General features: G+C 38.9%; 2 protein-coding genes across 2 annotated transcripts; one reads left to right on the top strand and one right to left on the bottom strand.

Annotated features, from left to right (window-relative positions):
• Positions 1–1,488: 1,488 nt before the first annotated feature.
• zfand2a (zinc finger, AN1-type domain 2A) lies at positions 1,489–6,998 on the bottom strand. The gene is made up of 10 exons (XM_023292136.3): positions 6,823–6,998; positions 5,254–5,353; positions 5,044–5,138; positions 4,501–4,632; positions 4,268–4,419; positions 4,039–4,167; positions 3,836–3,911; positions 3,660–3,736; positions 2,017–2,101; positions 1,489–1,807 (listed from the first exon to the last, which is right to left on the bottom strand). Exons 2-10 carry the CDS (start codon positions 5,306–5,308, stop codon positions 1,769–1,771), a joined length of 840 nt encoding a protein of 279 aa, XP_023147904.2. The 5' UTR covers positions 5,309–5,353; positions 6,823–6,998; the 3' UTR covers positions 1,489–1,768.
• Positions 6,999–20,661: 13,663 nt separating this feature from the next.
• Positions 20,662–23,911, top strand: uncx (UNC homeobox). Its single transcript, XM_023292138.3, has 3 exons — positions 20,662–21,041; positions 21,546–21,721; positions 22,533–23,911. Exons 1-3 carry the CDS (start codon positions 20,783–20,785, stop codon positions 23,541–23,543), a joined length of 1,446 nt encoding a protein of 481 aa, XP_023147906.1. The 5' UTR covers positions 20,662–20,782; the 3' UTR covers positions 23,544–23,911.
• Positions 23,912–27,042: the final 3,131 nt, after the last annotated feature.

The raw sequence follows: 27,042 nt of genomic DNA, 5'->3' as shown, positions 1-27,042 counted from the left end.
ATCAGCAAATCACTTCAAATCCCTCTCTGGCCATTGAATAAATCCCTAAAAACTCATCCATTTGAATCAGTTGCACGTTAATAACTGTTTTTTTAATCCATGAAAATAGCCCCTTCCTGAATTAAATTTGCTCTACACCTTTGCTTCCTTTAATCATGTGTGGATCTCTGAAGTCACTGCCTGTCTCTGGATGTACATCTGCGAACTCGCTGCAGCTCAGGCACACCAGCTCACCTACAGCTCTGCTCAAACATCATAAAAGCGCTCTATGCTACACAATATTAAGATGTAATTTTGGAGTATTTCATATATGTGATATATATATATATATATAATACTAATTTATTTTATGATGTGTTTTATGACTTGTTTCAAGAGGTTTGTTTTAATGCTTGCTGATTTTTATAATGTAATTGAAGTGTCTGAGTAATTTAAAAAGCACTATACATATAAAATGCATTATTATTACCATTTCAGTAATATATGGCTGGACTAGAAATTTCAGCAAATTCTGAAGAATAATGATGCATCAAGCTCCACCCTGCAAGTTGACACGATAAGTTCCTTCTTGGTTGCCAATGAAACCCCAGAAGTCTGGGTTCCTGTTTCTGAGACCATCATTGGTATGCTGCTGTGTCATGGTGGAAATGCTCAGTCATGGTGCTAACTGCATATTTTGCACATGAATGTCTTCTGGCATGTAAAGATCACCATATGGACATGCTAACAAGGTAAAAAGAAAAGAAAAAAATCTTCCCTGGAGTGACTCTTTAGTCAGTAGTTTCATCTTAAATACATAAAAAGTGCAGCGGGAGGGATAACACTAATTTGACACACAATAATCTGGAAATCCGTAGTTAACTATTCTACTACCGAGGTTTTCTTCATATTTTGGCTCCTCCAACTCTAATCCAATCTAAGCATTATTTGTATAAAAATAATGCATTTCAAACCATACGTTTAGTTATGAAATAAATTCAGCTGATGCAGACTAAACATTTATGTATTCAGCTTCTTTATGTGATATTCATACAGTACACGTCTGTCAAGTTAATGTGTAAACTCTTCATGAATTTCATTCCCGTAATGCATTTGTAGTTTGGGTTGAAATTAAAAACTGAAAGAACCAAACAACACCTGCACACTGTTCATCACTCGTCCTCATTGTGTTCATGACCTTTCAGTTCGACCTCGATTATGATTAATTTTACCAGATAAAGGTCTGAGGGTCAAAACACACACAGACACACAAAAAGTACAAATCAACTATCCTTGCAAATAAAAAAAACCAAACATTGCCACTCGCAGCTGCACATGCATCACCCACACGGTGTGCTTTAATAAAACTGGCCTAAATTTGCCAGTCCGTAACCTCTCCTGTTAAAAGGCTGAATAAAATATTTGATTACACATCACAGCTCTAATGGACTTGCTGATTTGCCTAAATTACAGTCCCCAGCCAAACTGATTCAACTGACCAACTCAATATTCAGGGTGCATCTTTGACATAATTTATTAGTATTCATATATGGTAATATAATGGATTCTTTGTGATCAACGTATAAAATATGTACAGAGCAAATCATTAGTAAAAATTACAGATCCTGCTGGAAAGTAGATGTGCTTATACTGTAGAAGGCGGCACTATCTCAGCAAATTCCAAGAGTATGTCTTCATTGAACAATCACTGATCCTGGAAAAGTGACATGTCAGATGTGCAGTTTCTAGTAAATGATTAGCACAGCTTGAAGTCTAAAATGGTCCAAGATTAAGAAAGGCTGCAGTTGGACTGTTTGGACTCCCTCCCCTGAACAAACAGAAAACACAGTTAGAAACAAAGAGTCACTTCACCTACATATTTTGTACAACAATTAAAAATGTATTAAAGGCAAATCAATCTTTTCATCTTCTGCCAGGACAAGAAAAAGCAGTTCAAAGAGGATGGGTTGCCATGACAACACTTTACATACATGTGTTCCAGTTAGCATGCTAGTGTCGGCTAAGCTTTCCGGGTACCTGTTGTCTCTGCTGCTGGCGTCTGTATTCTTCTTCACTGGCGGCGAGAGCCTGAGCGAGAGCCAGATCCTCCTGCTCCTGAGGGCTGAGAGACCAACAATGAAAACTTTAGTGGAAAAAAAAAAGTGACTGTGGGGAAACAACCTCACAAAAGGAAAAATCTGTTTAACTAAGCCTGATTCCTACAACTACTTCACTGCTCGCAGTCTCCAAATCCAAATTTTTTATCCATTGTAATATTTATCTGACCACTTCGCACTACTTGAGATTCCTTCTTGACTTTGCAAAACAACAGTTGTAGAAGAACCTCAACATAAACTCCACTCAGTAGCTGTTTCAAATTTGAAGCTCCTCTACAGTAAATGAGTGGGCCTGTGGCGAGATTGCCAATTTACATTTCTTGTTAACAAAACCGGTTTATGGGTAAAGCTGACCACTGTGTACATGTAAGCTGAGGATATTCCTTTGAAGCAATTCCAAGAAAAATCCCAAAACAACCTTTGAGTGTTCACACCACTTCTTATATGAAGCCAAACAGCAGAGCCTGCTCTCTTCTTTGTGCTATCTTTTAATCAAACTTTCTCTGGCTGAGGCGCTACATAATACACAATACAGCTTTGTATTTTACTCAAATGATTGGAGAAAAAAGTAACTCAAGAGATGGGTGAGATGGACATCACAGCAACACTAAGTCTTTCTTGCAGGTAATCTGCCAATTAAAACATTTTCCCATGTGGAATAATATTCCTATAATGTACTTACAAATTAGCGTTGTAAAATATTAAAGCAACATGGAGAATGTCATAAATGTGATGTTACAGACTAAACTCCTTTTACTTTCTCTCAAGCTTTGTTTACATGATGCACTATGCCACACTATTCTCACACGTCAAGTGCCTGAAAACATTGTCGCCTTTTACCTAGTTCACATCAAAGTATTAATTAAAGCTGTGTTTTTCCTCTATATAACCCAAATCCTAAAGCCATTTTTGCAATTAGAAGCCATAAATACAGCTTTCAGTAGGCTACCAACAATGGTGCATTAAGGAAGGGGGGGTCGATACATATGTGTGTACCCATTTTAACACCTCTGTTCTTCAATAAAGTAGAAGCATACCTTTACATGTATGTGTAAATATGTAAAAAATTCTGTTAGCAAGGTCAGCATCAGCGCTATTTTGGCCACTGCTAAAAATCACCTCCTGTAAACAAAGGAGATAATGTTACACGCTCTGACGTCGCAAGCTAATATAGCTCTTTCTCCCTGTCTGCACGTCAGCGCTGCAAAAGGAGCTTCTGTGTATCTTCACCCTGAAGGAGTTTGGCAAAAGCTCAGTTTTCAGTGACGTAAAATTGCATTTGCATGTGAAACAAAAAGTCAGACGCTTTCAATCATACCTGGTAGATGTGGAGTGGATTTTTGTGTTTTTGCCTTGCTAGCATCATGTAATTATTCAATTAGATTAATTTATAATGGTTAAAACTCTACATTATAAAATCATGTGCATTCAACCAACTCTGAAATCATTGTTCTAAGCTGAAGGTCAGTGAGAAAAACACTCCTCTGATCTCAACAGCGTCACAAAGACAGAAGTGGAAGCTCATAATAGGATACTTTGGGGATTATGATGAAGTTTACCCACCTAAGAGTCGGCTGAACTGTCTGTCTCGAATCAGCCAGGGACATCTCCAGAGCCCTTTGTAAGGCCTGCTCCTCCGTCTGCATTGATAGCACCACAGCAGTACACACAAGTTTACACTGACATGGGGATTTTTTCTTGTTTTAAAAAAGGTGATGCCGTGTAAGTGATGTGCGTACCATGCCGGCCTGAAATGATGCTGATGGTGGTATTACATTCTGTGCTGAAATAGAAGTAGGAATTCGCTGGGTAGAGCTAGACAAAGAGCAGAAAAAGAGGATGAAAAGGAGTGATTTCGTATTTTCAGTGTCTATTTAAAAAGCCATTATATTCATCATTTTCTCAGGCACTTTTAAAACCAGTACTAGCTAGAATCACTCACCCAGTGCTGTGGTTTCTGTTATTTACACTGACACCATTAGAAACCGGTCTAGAGTTTGCTGTACCGGATGAACTAGAACCAGAGGCAGAGGTGGAGGAAGCACCTTGTGACCTCATTACAGCAGCATGTCTAAAACAAACATTAAAAGTAGAGTAAGTCAACAGACCTCAGTGGGTGATTTCAACTAAAAGCACTGCAGTATGAGAGGGTGCAATATGAGTGTACCCACCCAGATTTGGACAGAGGTTTCCCATCAGTCTTACAATCATGGTCTAGCGGGTGCCGATGTTTAAGACAGTAATTTAAATGACACTGGTCACAGGTCACTCGCATCATTTCCTTCTGCTTACAGCCTCCTTTAGAACATTTATTTGTGAAAATCTGAAAGCGAAAAACAACCTCTGTCATTGCTGTTTAGATTTTAACTCATTGCTACATAAAGCACATCGGTTTTACACTAACCTTTCTCTTTCTTTGTGCGGGGTCCGATTTGCAGTCCCGATCAATGTGCTCACTGACTTTAATGTCAGGCATCTCCCCCCTCTTGATGGGAATAGGGGTGTTACACAAAGGGCATACTGGGACCTGGACATCCTACAGGAGAAATATGAGATCAAAAGCATAAAGCTATTTTACGAGCACATGATAAATCCTTTCATAAGGTGAAGATGTTGCTATAAACAATCCTGTCAGCTGTCTCCATAACAATATAAATTAAAGTCACAATAAAAACAAGATACTGGAGCCTCCATCACTACTTTTGTTTCTTTAGAGTAAAGACAAATTTTATTATTCCTACATGGAATTTAATACCAGGAAACAGAAGCAAAATATATTAGAATTAGCAACAGGTTTGCTTAATGCTGTGGAATTAGTCATTTCTGTGTACTAACATACAAACAAAAATTAATCTGTCCGAACTGACTAAATATATTACTTCATAACAACAAATATAAGGTATATGTAACATCATCAACATTGCCAACAGTTACTCATGTGACATACCTTTTTGTAGGATGATGTGCATTTGTGATTTGCATAGGTTATGTGGTCCTTACAGAAAATCTCTTCACAGGCGTCACATCTCATTGGAAGAAAATCTGTAATGTCAAACAGTCATTTTTTTAATGTTAGGTGTAAAACAGGCTTAACAAGTTAAGCAAAGAGCTCGAGACAATCAGCTGCTGTACATTATTATTAGTAAGCAGTACTTGCCTAAACGTTTGCAGGTCTTCTCAGAGCAGTGCTCTCCCAAATCTGGAAATTCCATCTCCGAAAACTATCTTTGCTGTCGACAGCAGTGGAAACTCACAACCTGAAACAGGAGGAAATGTAAATGTTTAGTGTTTCAAACAACTACAGATGAATCAAAAATCAAATCAAGGTACAAATATTCTAAGACTGCTTCATATGCTTATATCGATTTTTTTAAAAAAAATCTCTGTTATACTAATATTTTAGAAAAGCAAGTTATTTTCCTTTTGCACACTGGACATTTTCAAGTCATTGTGCACATGATATTGTTTTACATTACAGATTTTATACATTTCTGCACATACAAATATTTATTACCTCGCTCAAAGTATTCAGAAAGTATTAGCATTTCAGTAAATACTTTTGGTGCCATCTATCTATCTATCTATCTATCTATCTGTCTATCTATCTATCTATCTATCTATCTATCTATCTATCTATCTATCTATCTATCTATCTATCTATCTATCTGTTTTAAAACAAGCTCACTTGATCAAAGCGCTGTTAGTGTTATAACACAGTGAAGAACAAAAATATGTGTAAAAAAACAAAACAAGATGAACACTAAAATCAGTTTGTAAATCAATACTACAAAACAAGGCAAAATAGGAAAACAACTTGCAACATCAAATTCTAAAACAAAATAAAGTACTAAGACCATTACAAGTAACCAAAAGCCACTGAAAACATGTACATACTGAGATGTTTCTGAAAAATGTCAACGAAGGAAGAAAATTTGAAGTTCTCAATTTTCTTACAAATATAAGAATCTTCCACAACGAAGATTAGGGGCTGGGTAAAGGCAAATCAGAGCTGTAATCATTTTAACCAAATTGTATTTTTTTTCTTTTGACATCATAATTAATGTTTTTGTTGGGAGTGTCTCACTGTACGTTTATGTCTTGGTGTATTGTGTTACGAGAGTGAAAGCTGTGGACAAGTTTCATGCTGTGTATTAGAACTATATTGTCCCTATCAAATAAAAAAAAATATATATATCTAAAAAACATTGTCATGGTTGGTCTCACTGAACCCTAGCTAATGGGGAATTAGTTATGAGTCACATGAGTCCTACGATGAGATTGCTAAATTGCTAGCTGGTTAGCTAGCTCCCTAGCTAGGCTAAGTTATACGATTAGTTCGATTACGTAACCAAGTACAGCTCATGCCGATATCGGCCTTGCACCAGAGAACAGAAAAGACTATTCTGTGGCAAATTCTGATAATTACATATCTTTAGTCACCGTCAGTTTTACTTCTTAGATAAATAATGTCGTGCTTAACGAGCTTCATAGTCACTTGTTAGCTTGTTTTGTTCCAGTAAACAATAATCCAAATTAAAGTTAATTTTTCTTGAAAATGTTAATCAATTCAGTGAACACTCACCCATGTACCGCATTTCCTCCCTTTCTAGACTACAGCTCCAGAATAAACAACAGTGACATACAGCTAGCTGCTTTTGTTACACAGTTTGGATAGCTGACTAAGCTAGCTACAGCTAACATTAGCGTTGGTTTAGTTTTGACTCACCAAATCCCGTTTTCTTGTCGTTGTGTTGTGTTCTAGCAGGAGGCAGCGATGTTATCTTGAATTATCCGTGTTGCTTCTGACTTTGCCGTTTCTCTTTAGTCAGTTGTTTGACCACAGATCCCTGAGCGCCGCTTCCTGCTAGCCGCTCAGCTGTCTGTTTTCATCCAGTTTTGATGTGTCACGCATGCTCCGCCCACGTCAACACGTACGCTGCGTCAGAGCCGCACACGTCACCACCCACACTTAAAAACAGTCTGTGGAAATTTCAAGTGAAGTCTGGAAACATCCAGATCTTTACATCCTGGGATGTGACTTCCTATTCGTGACTAGAGTGTACAGTTTTTTTTGTTTTTTTTTTAATTATTAATTTAGTTCATAATGAGCACAAACAATGGTATATGGCTGAAGTGGCTACACATTTACATATACCACAGTGAATAGACGATAAAGAAGACTGTACTTATTTTGAAAGATATGTTGTGTGATGTGTTACAAAATTGCTGTGTCATGCCTGTTATAAATGCTGTTTGTAATTGGTTTACACATCTGCATTTGTCACTGTTTTATTTGGACAGCACTGGAAGTGGTAGTTTAAAATTGTATATATATTTTATACATGTATTTTGAACTAAAAAACTGGAGTCACATCAATTCAGTCAAACCAGCCGCATACAAGTATCAGTCCGAACATTAAAATCACTGAGAGGTGGAGCAAGTAAATTGTTTATGTTGTTACAGTGGCACCTGTCAGGGGATGGGATGTATTAGTTGGCCAGTGAATAGTCCCTTTTTGAAGTTGATGTGTTGGAAGCAAAATGGGCAGCCGTAAGAACATGAGTCACTTTGTCAAGGGCTACACTGTCATGGCCAGATGACAGGGCCAGAGTGTGGTTTCTCAACTTTACTTAGGCCTTTTAATAAAACTTACAATAAGAATGTTATCTCTGTGTGCACCATTCTATGAAAATGTCAACAGATCTGCAGCAACAGCAGAGAGAGATAATACAATAACTTCATAAATAAACAGGAAAATATAAAAATCATCACTCACAGTGTGCATAATAAAGACAAATATATTAAAGCAAGGAGAGATTGTTAATGTATAGAGATGCTGTTAGATTTTCATATGTAGCTAACCTAAAATTGTGGATATATAATCAGATCATATCAATAAATTACATAGATAAACCATGAAATCATATGTAATACAGTCTGGCATGTGTCAAATAGTGTGACATTTTTCATGCTAAGACACAGACAGTTATTCAGATTTTGCATGAAATGCTGTGCGATTCTGCACAATTAAAAAGAAAGATTTTCTCTTGAGAACAGAAAAATCAGGGCTCTATATTATATCTATCCTTGTGTTAACAGCAGTCAATATAAAATCAGAGTTTTTACTGCTCTCTACTGGTCACATGGGGAACTGGAACAAATAAACCAGCTCAATAATTTAAAAACAATGTAATGCTGTCAGTACTGATATTAATTCCATTACTTTTTTTTTTTTTTTTAACTATCCGCTTTCTGGTGTGGAAACCAGTTTGTTCTTCAGTTTCCTTTTCAAACCAAAGTTGAATGCTATAATGTACAAAAGCATTGTTAAAGAAGAGAAAAATCCAGCTTTTGTACTTCTCTTGTATTAACATAATTCCATACACACTATATAGTTCTGCTCCTGGAGATAGTGATTAGATTCCTAAACTGAAAATATCTCTACAACTCAAGAGAGGTTTGGGAGAAAACAAACATTTAAGCTGCACCGATGAAAACAACATTTCTGCCTCTAAAATGATTAGTAAAAATGACACCCTTTAATAACTATAAATGTCCTCCTGTAATACACCACAATGCCAGTTTATAAGTTAGATTTTCCCCCTCATGTCTTCTTGTTTATGTCACCCCCTTGTGATAATTTTTTTGTAACTGCAGGACAGACAAAGCAGCCTGCTACTATTGTTATGTATGAATAATATACACTTTCCAAAACAATTTAAGCCCCATGCACTATGTACACATGTGGACAAAATTGTTGGTACCCCTCAGTTAAGGAAAGAAAAACCCACAATGTTCACAGAAATAATTTGAATCTGACAAAAGTAATAATAAATAAAAGTTCTATGAAAATTAACCAATAAAAATCAGACATTGCTTTTGAACTGTGGTTTAACATAATTATTTTTAAAAATAAACCCATGAAACAGGCCTGGACAAAAGTGATGGTACTCTTAACTTAATATTTTGTTGCACAACCTTTTGAGGCAATCACTGCAATCAAACGATTTGTGTAACTGTCAGTGAGACTTCTGCACCTCTCAGTAGGTATTCTGGTCCACTCCTCATGAGCAGACTGCTCCAGTTGTCTCAGGTTTGAAGGTTCCTTCTCCAGATGTCATGTTTCAGCTCCTTCCACAGATGTTCAATAGGATTTAGATCAGGGCTCATAGAAGGCCACTTCAGAATAGTCCAATGTTTTCCTCTTAGCCATTCTTGGCTGTTTTTAGCTGTGTGTTTTGGCTCATTATCCTGTTGCAAGACCCATGACCTGCGACTGAGACCAAGCTTTCTGACACTGGGCAGCACATTTCTCTCTAGAATACCTTGATAGTCATGAGATTTCATTGTACCCTGCACAGATTCAAGACACCCTGTGTCAGATGCAGCAAAGCAGCCCCAGAACATAACAGAGCCTCCTCCATGTTTCACAGTAGGGACAGTGTTCTTTTCTTCATATGCTTCATTTCTGCGTCTGTGAACATAGAGCTGATGTGCCAAAAAGTTCCAGTTTTGTCTGGTCTGTCCATAGGACATTCTCCCAGAAGCTTTGTGGCTTGTCAACATGTAGTTTGGCAAATTCCAGTCTGGCTTTTTTATGATTTGTTTTCAACAATGGTGTCCTCCTTGGTCGTCTCCCATGAAGTCCACATTGGCTCAAACAATGACGGATGGTGAGATCTGACACTGATGTACCTTGACCTTGGAGTTCACCTTTAATGTCTTTACAGGTTGTTCTGGGCTCTTTTGTTACCATTCGTATTATCTGTCTCTTCCATTTGTCACCAATTTTTCTCCTGCGGCCACATCCAGGGAGGTTGGCTACAGTCCCATGGATCTTAAATTTCTGAATAATATGTGCAACTGTAGTCACAGGAACATCAAGCTGCTTGGAGATGGTCTTATAGCCTTTACCTTTAACATGCTTGTCTACAATTTTCTTTCTAATCTCCTGAGACAACTCTCTCCTTTGCTTCCTCTGGTCCATGTTTAGTGTGGTACACACCATGTCACCAAACAGCACAGTGACTACTGTAACCCTATAAATAGGCCGACTGACTGATTACAAGTTTGTAGACACCTGTGATGCTAATTAGAGGACACACCTTGATTGAACATGTCCCTATGGTCACATTATTTTCAGTCTTTTCTAGGGGTACCATCATTTTTGTCCAGGCCTGTTTCATGAGTTTATTTTTTAAAACAATTCTGTTGAACCACGGTTCAAAAACAATGTCTGATTTTCATTGGTTAATTTTCATAGAATTTTTTATTTATTATTGCTTTTGTCAGATTCAAATTATTTCTGTGACCTTTGTGGTTTTTTCTTTCATTAACCGAGGGGTACCAACAATTTTGTCAGTGTGTACTCATTCAGGTAAACATGTCTAAATAAACATGTCATGTATTCCTCACATCTGTCTGTGGGAACACATATTTCCCAAGTATCTCAGCTCTGAATGAGGTTACCGTCAAACAAAGGACCCCAATTTGGGCTTCTCTCAAGTGTAGAGGAACAAAATGACACTTCACATCTCTCCAACATTTTCATTTCAAAAGCAGATTACAATTTTTTCTAAGTAGCAATACAATCAAGACCACTGCACTTGTCACCGTTTTGTATTTCCAGCCCGGTCCTTTACCCTTCCTGTCGGCTAATTGTACTCAGAAAGATGCTTGTATCCTAATTAATTTGTCATTGCAGCTCATCCTGTCTTGGTGTTTCTCCTGAGGTGAAGCAGCATGTAAGACTGATACATTCCCATAGTTTAGACAAAACAATCCCAACTCGAGATCCATTTAGTAGCTTTTTTCCAGAGCTCAGTTGTCATGGAGACGACTCTGTTGACATGCAAAGTCAGTAGAGGACACAAGTAAAAAGGCAGGTAATGATTTGGGTTCGTTTCAACAAACTATGACCTTTGACATCTCCCTCCTCTCTCTTACCTAGTTCTCAATTCAAGTGAAAATCTCAGGTTTCAGAATTTGCAGACATAATAAGACACTACTGTAGTTAGAGTCTCTCTCTGATCATTGATGAAACCCCTAAAAAATCATCTCTGTGTATCAGTGTAACGTATTTAGAAGTGTTTCCATGAAGATAAGTCCTTCCTCCCTTAAAATGACTTAGATGTAACTCTAAATCATTGCTTCTACTATGCAGAGATCTATGAAGTGCCTGCCTCTCTCCCCACTCATCCCTTTCCCCTCACTGCAGCTCAAGCACACCAGCTCACCTGCAACTCAGCTCAGACACTTTAAAACTACAGCAACACAATGGCAAGTTGTACTGCTCAGGTTATTCAGCCATACATGATAGAACTGGAAGCCAGCACGGAAAGAAGAAGAATACAGAAAGCCCCAAGCTGTAGTTTCTTTGATTTGCCATGTATGAAACTCCAGAAGTTTGAATTTGTGTTTTTGAGACGTTTGCACTAGAAATGCACAGTCACAGTGTTGGGTATTTATTTTGCTCATGATGTGTCTTCAGGATTAAAAAAGAAAAAGCCATATGGAGATGCTAACATGGCAAAAAAAAAATAAAAAATCTCTTTTATGAGAGGTCTTTCATTACATGAAGTCAGTTTTACATGTATAGAGTTTTAGTAACAGTAAAACTGGTTTGAAAAGCAAATTGTTGGTGTTAATATCTGCCCTAAGGTGCATTATTATTATTTATATTATTCATATTATTCATATTATTATTATTATTATTATTATTATTATTATTATTATTATTAGTAGTAGTAGTAGTAGTAGTAGTAGTAGTAGTAGTAGTAGTAGTAATAGTAGTAGTAGTAGTGGTGGCGGTGGCAGTAGTAGTAGTAGTAGCAGTATTAATACTAATGATAATAATAGTTTTAGTTGTATAGCATCTTTCAAAAATAATGTTAAACAACTGTTTACAAGTGAAAAAAAGTCAAATTAGATAATCATTTAAAATAAATTCAAACAAATCAGACAAAATAGTTAAGTCAAGTCAAAACTTTTTAGTTTGCTTTTTATTTAATGTAATTTTAAATAAATAATCATAACGCACATTCTAGAGCTGTTCTGTCAAAGTCCTAGACCAGGGGTGTCAAACTCATCTTAGTTCAGGGGCCACATTCAGCCCAGTGTGATCTCAAATGGGCCAGACCAGCAAAATCACAGCCTTTTTACAAAACATCATGAACAACATGATATTTCTAAAGAAAAAAAGTGCAATTTCAACAATATCATGCCTCAGTTTATCATTTACACAACTTACAGAAAACTGTGTGTCTACAAAGACACAAAGCATTTAATCACAGGTATCCGGAGCAGAACAATATAGTATTTTACTTTATGATCGAAAGAAGTTGTCAAGATCTAGAAATTGTTATTATTCACATTTATTCTGATATTTGTGTAGTGATCCCGACACACCACACCACACAAACTAAAATGGGAACTACTAAGAAGAAGGTTAAGTTATCCTCCTGCCTTGTAAATGTATAACATTTATACACAAAAAAATACACAAAAGTTGTGGCAGTGTATGCAACAATAGGGTTCCACCAAACCAAACTATGAAGCAGCTGACTGACATTATATTGCACAATGTTTAGTGTCTTTAAATATTTTCACAGTGAGTATTTACTTTGCAACGTCATCCCATGGGCTGGATTGGACCTCCTGGCAGGCTGGTTTTGGCACACAGGTTGTACGTTTGACACCCCAGTCCTAGACAGTTGCTGGTGTCTTGTGCAAGCACTAGCAATTTATGAAAACATTTTTGTTGCAGGTTATATAAATGCTTGAATGAGCAGTTATCACCAAATCAGTAGTGTTTCCATCATGTCAGTGTGCCTTCTATTTACCATTTGTCAGCATTTCTTAAATCACTGAGCGTCTGCACTCTGTCAACATGTGTTCTTACAGATGAGTTGTGAAGACTCAAGGTGGGAGCTGTGGTGTGTTTAAAGACATACTTACCTGAGAGACAACATTTCCCATTGATTGTGCAACAAGACATTAATTTAACTGTTTAGCTTGATAAAAGCCCAGCTGGCATTTAAAGGTAACTGTAGACTCTTACTGGTTTAGTCACTGAATATTTTAGGAGAAAATTAGTTTATTGAACCCTGCAATCATTCTGTTTCATGTTATTAGCTAGACAGCAACCAAGTGTTGCACTGAAGGAGACAGTACTGTTGGATTTGTTATTCTAATTTTGGAAATGAAATTAAAGAGCATCATTAAAGCTCACTTTTATGTGGCTTTATCTGGCTGTTTCTCTGCAGTATCTGTTTCCTATCTGCGTTCCTCTGTAAACCACAGTTAAGGTCCATAAATGTGCTCCTTAGTCGGTCATTTACTGACTATTGATCCATGTTTGCACACCAGATGTCAGGCCAGAAACACTTTTATTATTGTTTAAAATAGATTTTAGGTTTTGATCTCCTTCAGAAAGCTGGATGATACTACTTCCTCCCAGAAGTTACCAACTGTCATTTTATTTATGGTCAACTTTGGTTCATAAACGGGCCTCCCAGTCTCTCCCGACCTACAGCTTCACAGAGCTTCCATAGCAGATCTTTCAATACAAAAGGCAAAATCCAAAAGGCCCTTAACTCATAGCATGTGTCAGATCTGACAGTACTTTTGCTAAAGTTTGGTTAAAATATAAATGTGTTCGTTTCCATTATACTTGTGTTTGGTTTTAGCTAAGTTGAAGGTTGATTTAGACGTAATAGGAGTCATAAAATGTGTAATTTTGCGGTCCTTGAATTAAATTTAAGAGACTCTCTGACAAACTCATATCCTATGATATGTCAGCTAGGGAAAGTTTTATTTGATTCCCATCCTTTGAAATATTTAACCCCAAAAGAGTCTTTGAAAGCAACGCAAGTCATGAAAATGTGTGTAACTTAGTTTTATTAAAAAGTGTATTAGAGCTATATAATCCTGATATTAAAATTAAATATTTAAACCCAAGTCCAATCATCCAATCTCCTCAGAATTTACCAAGAATGGATCTGAGCTGTTCTTCAATTGAAGTTTGGACTGTGAGCTTAATGGAGTGAAACTGACCTCGGCATTGTTTTAGATGACACGCAAGCTGAATCTTTCACACTGATGGCTTTAATGCTAAGCTGTCAGAGCAGGGAACCTCTTGGTTGGAGGATAAATGGTGTCTTTGCAGGTTTTACCAGTTGATGGCAGCAGGAGTCTTCTACAAGCCACTGCTCAGTGAGCTGAGGAGGAATCATGAATAAAGATGAGAATTAATACAATGAGCACATTTCATTGTGTGTATTTTACTGTTTATGGTGAAAACAGGATGAAAAAAGTCTGAGAAGTAACATTTTTTCTTTAATGCTTGAATTTCAACAATGAGGACCAAAGAAAACTGGACAGAAAGACTTTTGCATGGCATCAGCAGTCCATATTTACTGTATTTAAAGGTTCTTCATAATGACTGACCAAATGTCTCATAGGCTTTAATGAATTACAAGAATATTTAAGGAGATGTCATGGCTTTTTCAGTGTCCCCATTATTCTCCTGCACATTTTGAGCTCATAAGGAACAAAATTATTAGGAGGGGAACAATAAAAGTAACTGATTTAAGCGACATGAACTGGAGACGTTCCTCCACTGAGATCTTGAATATAATGAAAGAGTGCATCATCAGGAACCGACAGAAGCAGTTACAGAGAGCGTAAATTTCTCTCCTGTTCTGCAGCACCTGGCTCATAAGCTGCTAACGCTGCGGCCAGATGGCGGCACTCTAAAAACACCTGGCGCTCCACCACACATCCCCAAAGCTTTCTCAGACCCACATCTCCTCGTCTTCAACCGTTGTTAAGGATGTAGTTTCGGATTATCAGTCATATTAGAGGATTACAGGAAGCTCTCAGCAGAGTGGCTGAAGGAAAGGAAAGGGAAATGTGGTTAGAATGTCTCCTCTTTCTAAGTAAACTATGAGCTAAGGAGGACTCCTTACTGAAAACCAAAGCCAGAAGTATTGAAAAATGAGTAATCTCATGCACCAAAATCTTATTAAAAAGCAATAACTTTTCACTCTTGTCCAACTTTTGTGCTTTTTGTGTTCAGTTTTCAGCCTAGTTTGACTTCAAGTCTGTCATTTATACTGCAAAATGGCAATACAATAAGCATTAAACAACGTTATGGTAATGTTAGTAGGCCAGAATGTGCTTCTTCAACTTCAACACCTACGCTACTGTTAAAAAGTTTGGGGTCACTCAGGCAATTTCTTGTTTTCCATAAAAACTGCCACTCACACAAGTGTTTTCTAATCATCAATGAGCCTTTCAGCACCATTAGCTAACACAGTGTAGCCTTAGAACACAGGAGTGATGGTTGCTGGAAATGTTCCTCTGTACCCCTATGGAGATATTCCATTAAAAATCAGCTGTTTCCAGCCAGAACAGTCATTTACCACAATAACAATGTCTAGACTGTATTTCTGGTTCATTTAATGTTATCTTCATTGAAAAAAAATCTTTCTTTAAATAATAAGCACATCTCAATGTGACCCCAAACTTTGAAACGGTAGTAGTAACAATAACACACTTTATTGATTGCTGTGGGGAAATCAAGAGGTCAAAGGTCCCCTCCTACTCAAAAATATTAGTTATTTCCGACAAAAAAAAATGCAGCTTTTGCTCACGTTGCCACATATTATGGAGTCCAGATGTGCTAAATCCATTAGATTTATGCTTTATTGTGCTTCTGTGCCTGTCAGCTCTCTTGCTTTGTACAAATAACGTAAAGCTAAACAGCCACTAGAGGGCACAGCAGGTCTTTTTATCCACACTCGAGGAGGTCTTTTGAGATTTGATTTTTGGTGAGACTGATGCAGGGTCAAGGTTGCCTAAAGGTTAAGGCAGGTAGGTGTCCTGCCATGTTTAATTTGGCGTGTGAGGATGATTGATATGCGGAATGCTGTTCGGGAGGTGGATGGCATAATCCGAGGAGAACCAAAGGATGCATTTTTTCATGTTTTGATTTGGAGTTTGTTGCACACACACACCTCAAAATGACAGATTATCTCCACAAAATGTATTTTTGTGTCAGAACAGGCTGTCTTGTTTTTTGCTCCAGTGTGGTTTGAGTAAATATCTGGGGTCTTTTTTCTGTTTTTTTTGTTTTTTGGTTGTTGTTTTTTTGTACAGCAGCAGATGGCCAGGCTGCAGAGTACAGTCACTGCTCTCTCTACCAGATCTTTGCAATGTGAGGAAGCAGCGAGGGACTGCTAGCAATCCTGCCATCACTTCCAAGTTGGCTGAAACCAAAATAAACTACACAAGCAACCTAGCAACTAGCACTGGGTGTTTTTTTCTTTTTTCAAAGGAGCTAAAATAGCTAAATTTTGAGGGCATTGTCTCAACTTTATGCACAGTTTTTGCACTTTATCAGCCTCCAAAGTTGAGGAATCTTGATAATATGTGGGCAGAAAGGTGACCTGAAGGTTATGCATCCATAGGAAGAAAGTTTTTGTCTGATGCTGCTTTTTTTAAAAAAAAATGGAAGAAGCAAGGTGAGCTGCAGTAACAGACATTCATGCCTACATGCATCTATTCACATTTGCAGCCATCCACACCCATTTGGGATTATAGGCAGGATGGCTTAAAATTTGGATAGGCTACACTTCTTCTTCTTTTTTTCCCTCCATACTCCTGTAGAGTTGAATTATTAGATTGAAGTTGAATAATAAGCACTGAGTCAAACAGCACACCCTTCATCTGCGGAGCTGTAATTAACGGGGGCAAAATGCAGGCGGTGGCGAAGGAGGGAAAAAAAATGCAAATTATTCTGCACAAAGGCTCCTCACAAATTGGCGTCACCATTTCTCAAATTATATCATTACTATATTTTGAAAATGTTAATCTGTTGAGCGGATTTCCCGGGGGAGTTGAGTAAATTAGTTCTATTTCCGAGACTGCCTCTCTGCAAAGGCACGGCAGCGACAAGCACCTCTGATTTGCTGATTACAATTAGACTCCCCAGTTTGGGCTCCTTCAAGCATTGATAATTTTCGGCATATTAAGCACGTTTTAGCAAAGGTGATAAGTCAGTTTTAATTGAAATGAAATTATTATTCTAATGGAAGTTTGGTTATTATTATTAGGAGGCACTAGTCATTCTAGCTTCATTTTTAATATATAAATACTGGGGAGTAAAAAAAAAAGATTTTGAAGGGCATTAGGGTGTCAGGATTGAATGAGGTAATTTGAAGGGAATTACTTTCTCTTCTATCAGAAATGAACTGAATTAAAAGTCCAAATCAATCGCTTTCACTTCTCCATTCTACTTTGACAGCGGCACAATTACAGATAATTAGATGGGAGGAAACTTTTAATTGTGGGATTAGAGGGGAAGAGAATTTGTAGGATCAGAGGAAAAAATTTCTAGGCAGAGTTTTCTTGCTTAAAATCGAATCAAAGGATTTGCGAGCTTAAAATGGCAACCAGCTTCTTCTTCTTCTTTCCCCCCCATTCTTCACCCCCCTTGCTGTTTAATTGGAATTGCATCTAGTTCATCCAAATCATCCAAAACAATTAATTTAGATTTAATTCTATAATTATCATCAAATCGAATAATGTGCAACCTAATTTAGATAGTTAAAAATTAACGTGCGTGAAGTTAATTGAGTAATTAAACTCCTAAACTGCCGCCTATTAATTTGCCTGCCTAATTAAAAATGAATTTGATTCTGTGCTGCTAAAGTAGGCATCAGTGTTGGATGGGCATGTTGATAAGGTCTTTTATTGCGGAGGGGGGCTATCATTTGAACACCTATATTAAGTTGGCAAGCCTATGAATTTCACCTATCTGGTTATCTTGGAGTCAGGTGAGTGTGCAGCTGCAAAATCCTCTTATAGGGGGACTCAGCCAAACAGACAAACAACACACAAAAAAGTTGCCATTAAAGACACTTCAGGCTATTTAGGGAAGGGAAAGATAAAGTGCGAGGGTTGATTTGAGCTTACTGAGCTCCAAAAACTTTGATGGATGCAAAAACTCCAGGTAAACAAGTGACTGAAATCTTTTTTTTTTAGCCTCTTGATTAGCAAATGAATGAGTTTTGTGTTAGGAGGGACTTTCCTGTGCGATCCATCAGTGCCACTGCTGCTTTTTTCTTCACCTAATTCATCACTATGGTGAGCAGTGGACTTACAGCCACCTTTAAGACTCTGAGATTAGAGCAACATTTAACACGCCTATAAATTATTTAAAAAGAAAAGAAAACATGAGGCAGCAATAGCAGAAAACACCATCCCATCCCATCTATAGCACACTTTGCAGGCTCTCTGTCTTTCAGTCAGTCTTGAGAGTGAATTTAAATGCATCTCCAAGGGATGGAGGGGCCTCTTTATCATGCAATCTGTGCTTGAGGTGAAGGGTTACAACAGGATAAGCCTTGAGGTCAAAAACTGTCACAGGCAGTGGAATAAAAAAAAAAAAAAAAAAAAAAAAAAGTAGAAAACGTCATAAAGGATATTTATTGAAATCCCAGCAGTTCATATTCAACACAGGAACCTGGGACTTGTTATATTTTTGAACACATAAAGAGGAAAACGTGTTGGTGTGTGTGTGTGTGTTTGTCAGCCTCCAACACTTATTTGTCCTGGAATTTATCTCAGTGGACAGAAAGTTAATCAATTAGTCTATAGGCCCCCGTGCTCTTATTGATTCCAATCAACAATACATAAATGCAGTAAAGACTATGTGTCCTGCTGCAACAAACGGCTCACAGATATATTTATTTTTTATTATTATGATTTCTCCCCTCTCACACCTCCTCTGAGGAGCTGCCAAAAGGGGCCAGTTCTGAAGGAGAAAAAAAAAGGTAACAAGGCAAGGGGCAGCATCCGGGCTGAATGCTGGCCTTGTTCGCCTTATTATCGGGTTAATTAAAGCTCGAATCTGACAATGTCACCCGTTGTAGAAAAACGGATTTAAATGCAATGTCTCTGGAGACTGTGTCAAGGGCTGCTTTTCATTGAGCTCCGGGTTGTGTGTGTGGTGTAGTGTGGTGTGGTGTGGTGTGGTGTGGAGGGGGGGGCAGCCTATATATGCTCGGAATTGACGAAAAGCAATTATTGAATTTTAGATGTTCAAAAAGACATGAACGGGGAGGAATTATTCATAAGATCTTGTCCATGTGCGTTAAAATTAAAGTTAAAATACAAAAGAGAGGGGAACGCTTCAAAGACAGTGCTGCTTTAAAAGAAGAAAAAGAAGAAGAAGAAAAAAGAAAAAGGGAAGATGGATAAATGGGCGAGATCATTTCTGAGGAGTTCATTAAAATGTAGAGCTACACGCCGGAATACAGAGGGTTGTTATTTGGGCTTGGGGGTCAAGTGACGAGCGGATTATATACTTCCTCATAATAATATTAATTAAACAATTTGCATGCTAATAGGGTAACAATTATCGCAGCTTCTGTTGAGAGATTCAGGTTATTACAACATGCCAATCCGGGTGCCAAGGGTCAGGGAATGAGTGGGGTGCGAAATTTCAACTCTGATTAACATTATGACAGCGCCAGACTTGGGATAAATAAAGTCGAATTAATTATTTGGGGGGGGGAAAAAGTAATGACCAGATAGGATTTGGGCTAGACACATATTGAGTGCAAAGGGGATGCACAGGCTCTCCAGTTTTGTTTCCTGACGCGGAATGTTGAGCACATAATGGCATTATTTTCCTTATTTTATCCAATTTTGGTGTGTTGTCTTTATTCTTTAGCTGTAAACTCGAAGCCTTCCTTCATATACTCATATATTTTATCCATCCTGGTCATAAGTGAAGCCTTGTAACAGTAAAATATTATAGTTTGCCTTTGTGCCTTCAGCAATACCTCACCTACCCTTTAAATGCACCCATATTTCACAAATCACCCTACATATTTTTTTTATTTTATGCTATTTTTACGCTCTTTCTGACTATAAAGTTAAATGCATTTAAATGATGATTCATATAAGTAACATAGGGGGTCATTCTGACTCACAAAGTGGGGTTCAAGGGACGAGAAGGGTCCACACGTTGAGTAAAAGTCTGCAGTTTGTGCCAATAACAATGCGTAAAAGGTTACAGTTTTGTGCCAAAATGTGCCAACAACAATGCCTAAAAAGGCTGCAGTTCTGTGCCAATATCTTTTTAAAAATAAAATCCTGGTTGAAACAAATACATCTTTGCGAAATACGGTTTAATCTACTCTAATATTTATCTATTTGCAGGTCCTCCAGTGCACAAAACAATAAAGAAAAAGTCCAGGAGCTTCTCTGCTTAATCTATCCGCCTGTAGCCCCCCGTTTTTTTCCCCTCTTCCCCGGGATCCAGTGAGCCCTTCCTCCCGGTAGGTCCCCCGTGTAGTTGCGATGTAGTTCTTATCAAAGCCCTCCTGTCTTGTTGTGACAGCTCTGATATTGTTTATTGAGGTGGATGTCAGCTTTAATTAGCAATCGATACGGGGAGCGTTTGCAGAGCGCGCCTCTGACGTCAGAGCCCATTACCGCCTCTCATTGGGTCTCATATTCCCAGAGCCCGGGCTAATTATTGGGAGGTTCATGTGGATAAAGTACAGCTCATCCCTCCCTTCACATCATGTCCCCTACTCGTTGGCCACACTCGCTGCATGCTTTTTAAATTCCCGTCGCCGGCCTCCAGACGTCGTTTCCTCTTGCCTGCGGGATGATGGACAGCAGGATACTGGATCCACCTCACGCCCAGTTCGGAGGCTCTCTCGGCGGGATGGTGGGCTTCCCGTACCATCTGAGCCACCATCACGTTTACGAATTAGCCGGGCATCAACTTCAATCTGCGTCCGCGGTTCCCTTCTCAATAGACGGATTACTTAATGGTTCGTGCGCGGCTTCGGTGGGTAATTCCAACCCCCTCTTGTCTTCGGGCTGCGGGATGAATGGAGATAATCAGCAGTACAAACTGACAGGTAAGCCACATTATGCGTCGCACAATAACCTCTCAAGGTTGGCTAGAGCTACACAAAGACAAAAAAGGAGCACACATTAAGCAACAAAGGCAGGATATTGCACTACAAGTTGCGTTTAAAGAGGCGCACGCAGATGAGTCTTCCTCGCCTCCCACTTCATTTCCACCGTGAATGCAGAGGATGCATGCAAAGAAAATAAGAAAACAACGCTCCTGTCAGTCGAAAATTACCACACTGAAGGAATGCTTGTGTTAACATTTGAGAATTACCTGCTAATTTAGAAGAAGAAGAAAATAAAACAAGGCGACGGATTGCACAGAAGCTGCAGTGTGCATTCAATTCCAAATATCCTCTTCAACCTCTAAACTTTGCTAATATTCTTTGCTCGTGCTCGAAGTCAATCCTGTTAAAATGACAGCAAATTGTAGTATTTATTTATCTATTTATTCCCCCCCTCAACACACACACATGTTTACCCTTTGTTTACATTTATTCTGCTGTCAGACTCGGGGGACCCAGACAAAGATAGCCCCGGTTGCAAGAGACGAAGAACTCGCACAAATTTCACTGGTTGGCAGCTGGAGGAATTAGAAAAGGCTTTTAATGAGAGTCACTATCCGGACGTGTTCATGAGGGAGGCTCTGGCTCTGCGGTTGGACTTGATAGAATCGAGGGTTCAGGTAAATATTCATTTATCGTTTTCTGAATGTGAGTGGTAATTTTAAGCTTGTATGTGTGTGTGTGAGAGAGAGAGAGAGTGTGTGTGTTGTCTCTTTGTTTACTTTTTATTTATCCATGGCGAATTCACAGATTTAAAAAAAAAATCTCACTGTACCATTGGACAACTTGCAATTTACATAATTTCATTTCAAATTATTTTTAAGATTATATATACTTAAAATATTAAAATAAAATATCACTGCGTGATTGTATTGTCTGACATTTCCCTGCACAAATTACTCACATAAATCAATCTTAATTACACCTTCTGCTTTTTGATTACATTTTCTTAAAAAATAAAATACAATAAAAACGGTGTTATTTTTTGTCAATTATATTGACAAATAATAGCCAACAATCTTCAGCATAGACTATATCTGCTTTTAATTCATATTATTTTAACTGCATGGATAAAAATCAGCATTTTTTATTTCCAAGAATATTTTCACAACAGCAAATTCGAAGCTTATCTAATTTTTGACTTTAAATTGGGAACAAAGTGTGGTTTCTAAGGCTTTTAGAGACCTATACATGAGTTAAACCAAATCCTCTTTTGTTCCCAACTTTTTGCTGCCTGATGCACCCATATTTAATCAAAGGCCCAATTAAAGGCCTGCACAGAAAACAGCAAGAGCAAGCTGTAACCTCGCTATTCGTTTAATTACCATATTGTTAAGACACAGGCCTAATTAATTTTCCCCTTGCAATGACAGACTTTACACTCGGTTTTTTTCAACTCTTTTTTTCCCTTCTCCTTCTCTCTTTCTGCAGGTATGGTTTCAAAATCGCAGAGCCAAGTGGAGGAAAAAGGAGAACACAAAGAAAGGTCCGGGTCGACCTGCGCACAACGCCCACCCCACCACCTGCAGCGGGGAGCCCATGGACCCGGAGGAGATCGCCCGGAGAGAGCTGGACAGGCTGGAGAAGAAGAAGCGAAAGCAGGAGCGCCGGCTGCTCAAGTCCCAGAACAAGCTCCTTTCTGGGGATTTATTTCACACCCCGGGATCAGACAGCGACAGCGGGGTTTCACATGTGACCGACAGTGACCACACTGGCCAACCTTTTGACTCAGTAGGGGGGAACCAATCGAGCTGCGACCAAACACCTCACCCTCTCCAGACCCAAAACCAGAACCAAAGACACTTAGACCGGGATGCTGGCGGATCCGAGCTGGACTCCCCCGACCCCAGCCACCGGTCAAGCCTGTGCTCCGGCAGCAACCGAGCCTCCAGCCTGCAGAAACTCAACCCTTTTAGCGTCGAGAGCCTCCTTTCGGACACCAGACCGAGACGCAACCCAGCGGCCTTACCCTCCTCACGGCCTTTGATAGGGAAAGGACACTTCCTACTCTATCCCATCACACAGCCGCTTGGATTCATTGTTCCTCAAACTGCCCTGAAGACGACGACGCAGACGACTACGACGGCGGCGGACGGTGACGCACCGGCGGAGAGAAACCAGCCTGGTGCGCGCTGCGGGAGCTCTGCGGGATGTAGGAGCGGCTCGCCGGACTCTGCAGACGCCACGCAAAAGGGACAGGTGGGAGCAGAGGAAAAGACACAGCACAGCAGCCCATCCAGGACCGCCTTTTCCACTGGCAAAAGTACTCAGACCTCTGTCATTTGCAGCGAGTCGACTTTTACGCACGAACACAGTCCACAACTTGCTGCCGACGCAGACAGAAAAGAGCATTTAGAGAGCAAGGAGCACCCCGAGTCTGTCCTCAGTGACTGTTCTGCAGAAACAAAGACAGACTCTAAAGAAGATGTCAACATGGAATAAATCAGTGGCGGTAAAAAACAAAAAACAAAAACAACAAAAAACAAACAAAAAAGCATATAGCCTCTAAATGACACCTTCCATTAGGCCAAAGCAGAAACTACATATTTGCATCTAATCTCTAGGTTTCCCCCAAACTCTGCTGATATTTTGACAATGTGCTCTCTCTCTCTCTCTCTCTCTCTCTCTCTCTCTCTCTCTCTGCGAGTGTGTGTGTGAGTCAGGAGTCTCTCCTTTAACGTGTGATAACTTGTCAAAAAAAGAAGAAAAAAAAACACAAGACCAACAAAAATCCTCAAGAGCTGTAAGAAAGGTATTATACTATTTATATATGTAAGGTTTTTCTTAAATAAATCTATTGTATACAAGCACCTCCAACCGTGTGAGACCCTAAATAGCAGCACATCCAGTGCAGGACTATACGGTACAGTAGGCTTTCTTAAGAAATCTCATGTTGTACTTTGTATATTGCCTTAACAAATTTATTCATCTATAAGCCCCCACTGAAATGAGGTTACGAGCCTGAGGCGAAAAGGACCCGCTCGACTCCTGCAGAGTTTTGATATGAAAGTAATTATTTTCCCGGTGGCTACTGCAGGGGGATTCAGTTTATTTTAGCTCAAAGGGGGTTATAATACATTACCGATTTCTAGTGATATGAAATCACATAAACTTCCAAGAATAATAGAATTAGCATGAAAAGGCCTGGGTGTCAAATTGAAATAGGAAAATAATAGCCCCGGCAGCTGGGAGTGTGTGTGTTTGTGCATATTGGATAGGAGATGGGGATTCGTGGGGAGGCATTTTCATGAGCTCTTTTTTCCCTCTCCCTTCTTCTTCTTCTCTTCTCTCTCTCCACTTTGTCAGGGCCCCTTGTAGCAGGGCTATATTAAGATAGATGTTCGATGATATCCCTCATTGTTCTGTCGCTTTACATTGATGTTTCTGTGTTATCAGCCTATTGATCATGCGTCGGCTGTAATAGGACGGGCTGAGGCAAACGTGCCTATTTACAATAGCAGAACACATTTGTTCTAATAGGGTTGGTGGTCCCCAGGGAAGCCGTGCAGGATCTGGGACATCTGCTCCCCCTCTTTTTTTTTCTTTATTCCTTGCAATATTAGCAGTGTTGACCACAATCAAGTCGACCCAAGGAAGAAATGTCGAGGAAAAGATGGATAAAACACTATCAACAACAAAACACGCAGTCCAGCTATATGTAGAGCTGCTTGCTTTAACAAAAAAAATGAAACCACAAGCCCTTTAGTGTTCTTCTTTGGGTCTTGATTTGCAAATAAATTGAAAATAATCAGAGGGGTGAGCTTTACGTCTGAGCCAGCGCAAATGAATTTCTGAGCCAGTGTCCCTTTCAAAATATTTACATAAATTTCAACCCCATGCAGCTGTTTGCTCTAGGAAGCAATGTCTTATTAGGTTTTGGTGGGGGGTGAGACCCAGACACAGCCAGCATGGCACACGCAGGGAACATGCGCAAGATTAGGCCTGCGTGGCTGTGGGTTAGAGGTGTCTGCATGGTGTTTATGGTGCAGATATTGCAGCCTATACATCCCTTATTGTACCTTTTTTTTAACTATATTTGATCCCTCATAATGTGCAATTTTCCATAATGCACCTTATTGATTGACTGAAGTTGATTTCAAAATAAGAGTCCTTTTGCGCAATTTGGCACAAATCCGGACACAATTGACCAAAAACTCCTGGTTGCCTTTTCTTTAGAACACTGAAGTTTATTTACTAAATTATGGGCCCCGATTTGAAATAACCCCTAAGATTCTTGGGTGTGTATTATTTTTTTTTCCAATGCTACTCTTAGGCTATTTGGGACGTGTGCCCAGTTCATCCATAATTCATTAGCACATTGAATGGGGAGTATCGCTGGCTGCACATTGGTGGCCTTAAGGTGAAATTAGCGATTTGCTTAAGTAGTTAAGCTTTTCTTGCCTGAGAGCTGCACGCTGCATGATTCAAGACAAACTATCAATCGATATGCCCAGGCAGCCTCCAGGAGATGTGTCGTCCATGAATCATACTTTATGAATTCAATTTATACCCGGAGAAATTTTCAATTTGAACGCCGGATCATTATGGGAGAGTGTAAATTGTTTTTGCTCTATTATGCATCGGACGCCATCATTTTTCTTTCTAATTACGGAGGTGTCAGGTCGGGCTGTCATGCAGACGCTGATTTTCAATTTAACTGATCATCATGCATTCATTTTCCCATTTGATAAATCTGCTATCTCGAAGCTTCTCCATGCCCGGAATGCTAAAAGAGAGGCACAGATTGGCAAAGTAATAGGGGCCTGTATGCGGCAATAAGTGCAGATCAGGCAGCTAATTTAGCACCTCCTGGTATTTCCATTTCCATTTCTCATTTCCAACTCTCAAAGGAGGCAAAAGCAGCCCAAAGGCAGAAAGCTGGTAGGCTTTTTTTTCTCCATATCGGAGAAAGACAGAGAAAAAAATCTACCAAAACGGCTTGTTTTCAACCACACATTCCCTAAATTAGGATATCAAGCTTAATTAAGGCTAATAGAGTTTTCTCAGTATGTGTTAGTTTTATTTAATAGAAACAAATTTGCGCAATTAATTATGGGCCATGATATTAAGAGTCTCATTTGCAGCATTCGAGCTGCAAGTCTAAATCAGCGTCTTCAGAAATAAGCCTCTCATTTCCAAGCCAAATGACTAACCAAATGTTTTCAGAGCAGCTTCCATCATATCGGTTTATTTTCCACATTATATCCACGTAAACTCAATCAGATTAGATATAAATTTGTGCCTCTTGCTGCACCGGATGACTGAAATAAATATAGGTTTCTGTTAATTGTTGTTTCTGGAAATTATGTTATTTTACGCACGGAATTGTTGATTTTCCTGGACAGAAGCAGCACGAAAAATACTTTTTTCTCCTTGTATATCATTATTTTTTATTTAGCTTTTGCTCTGTTACTCGACTGCATTTTCAAATAACACACGCCGGGGAGGGATTTACAAGTTTCATGCCCAAATCAACTCAAAATGGACAATGGTTTTCCCCCCATAAATCCATCTGTCTGCTCAGGCTACTCTTGTGCGCTTTGTGTTCCTTATGAGATCTTAGAGGCTCTGAAGGCTCAGTTTGGATAAGAAAGAACCGTGTCCCTTTAAAAAAAAAAAAGTGAAAAAAAGAGGATCCTCCATAAAATAAAATGGCACTTGACATTTGGCTTCTCCTGCAGCAACTCTGCCATGCCTTTTAGGATTATTTTACATCTCATACTCATTAATGCGCCGGCGGATTTAATCATTCTTATCTTTCCTGTGCATACCTGGGATAAGCCCGAAATTACCATCTGCATTGATTTCTGGACAACCCTTAAAATAATTTTAATTATCTCTGAGCATTTCTGGAAAAAAAAAATCCCCCCCTAATCAAAATTTAGTTAATAGCCAAACACTTGTGCCGCTCAGGTTTTTGGGTGCTGAAAACTCAAATTTA

This window comes from Amphiprion ocellaris, chromosome 19, assembly GCF_022539595.1.
Source record: "Amphiprion ocellaris isolate individual 3 ecotype Okinawa chromosome 19, ASM2253959v1, whole genome shotgun sequence".
Classification (NCBI taxonomy): domain Eukaryota; kingdom Metazoa; phylum Chordata; class Actinopteri; family Pomacentridae; genus Amphiprion; species Amphiprion ocellaris.
Note: the sequence above shows the minus strand (reverse complement) of the source record. Positions and strands in the feature narration are given on the sequence as shown.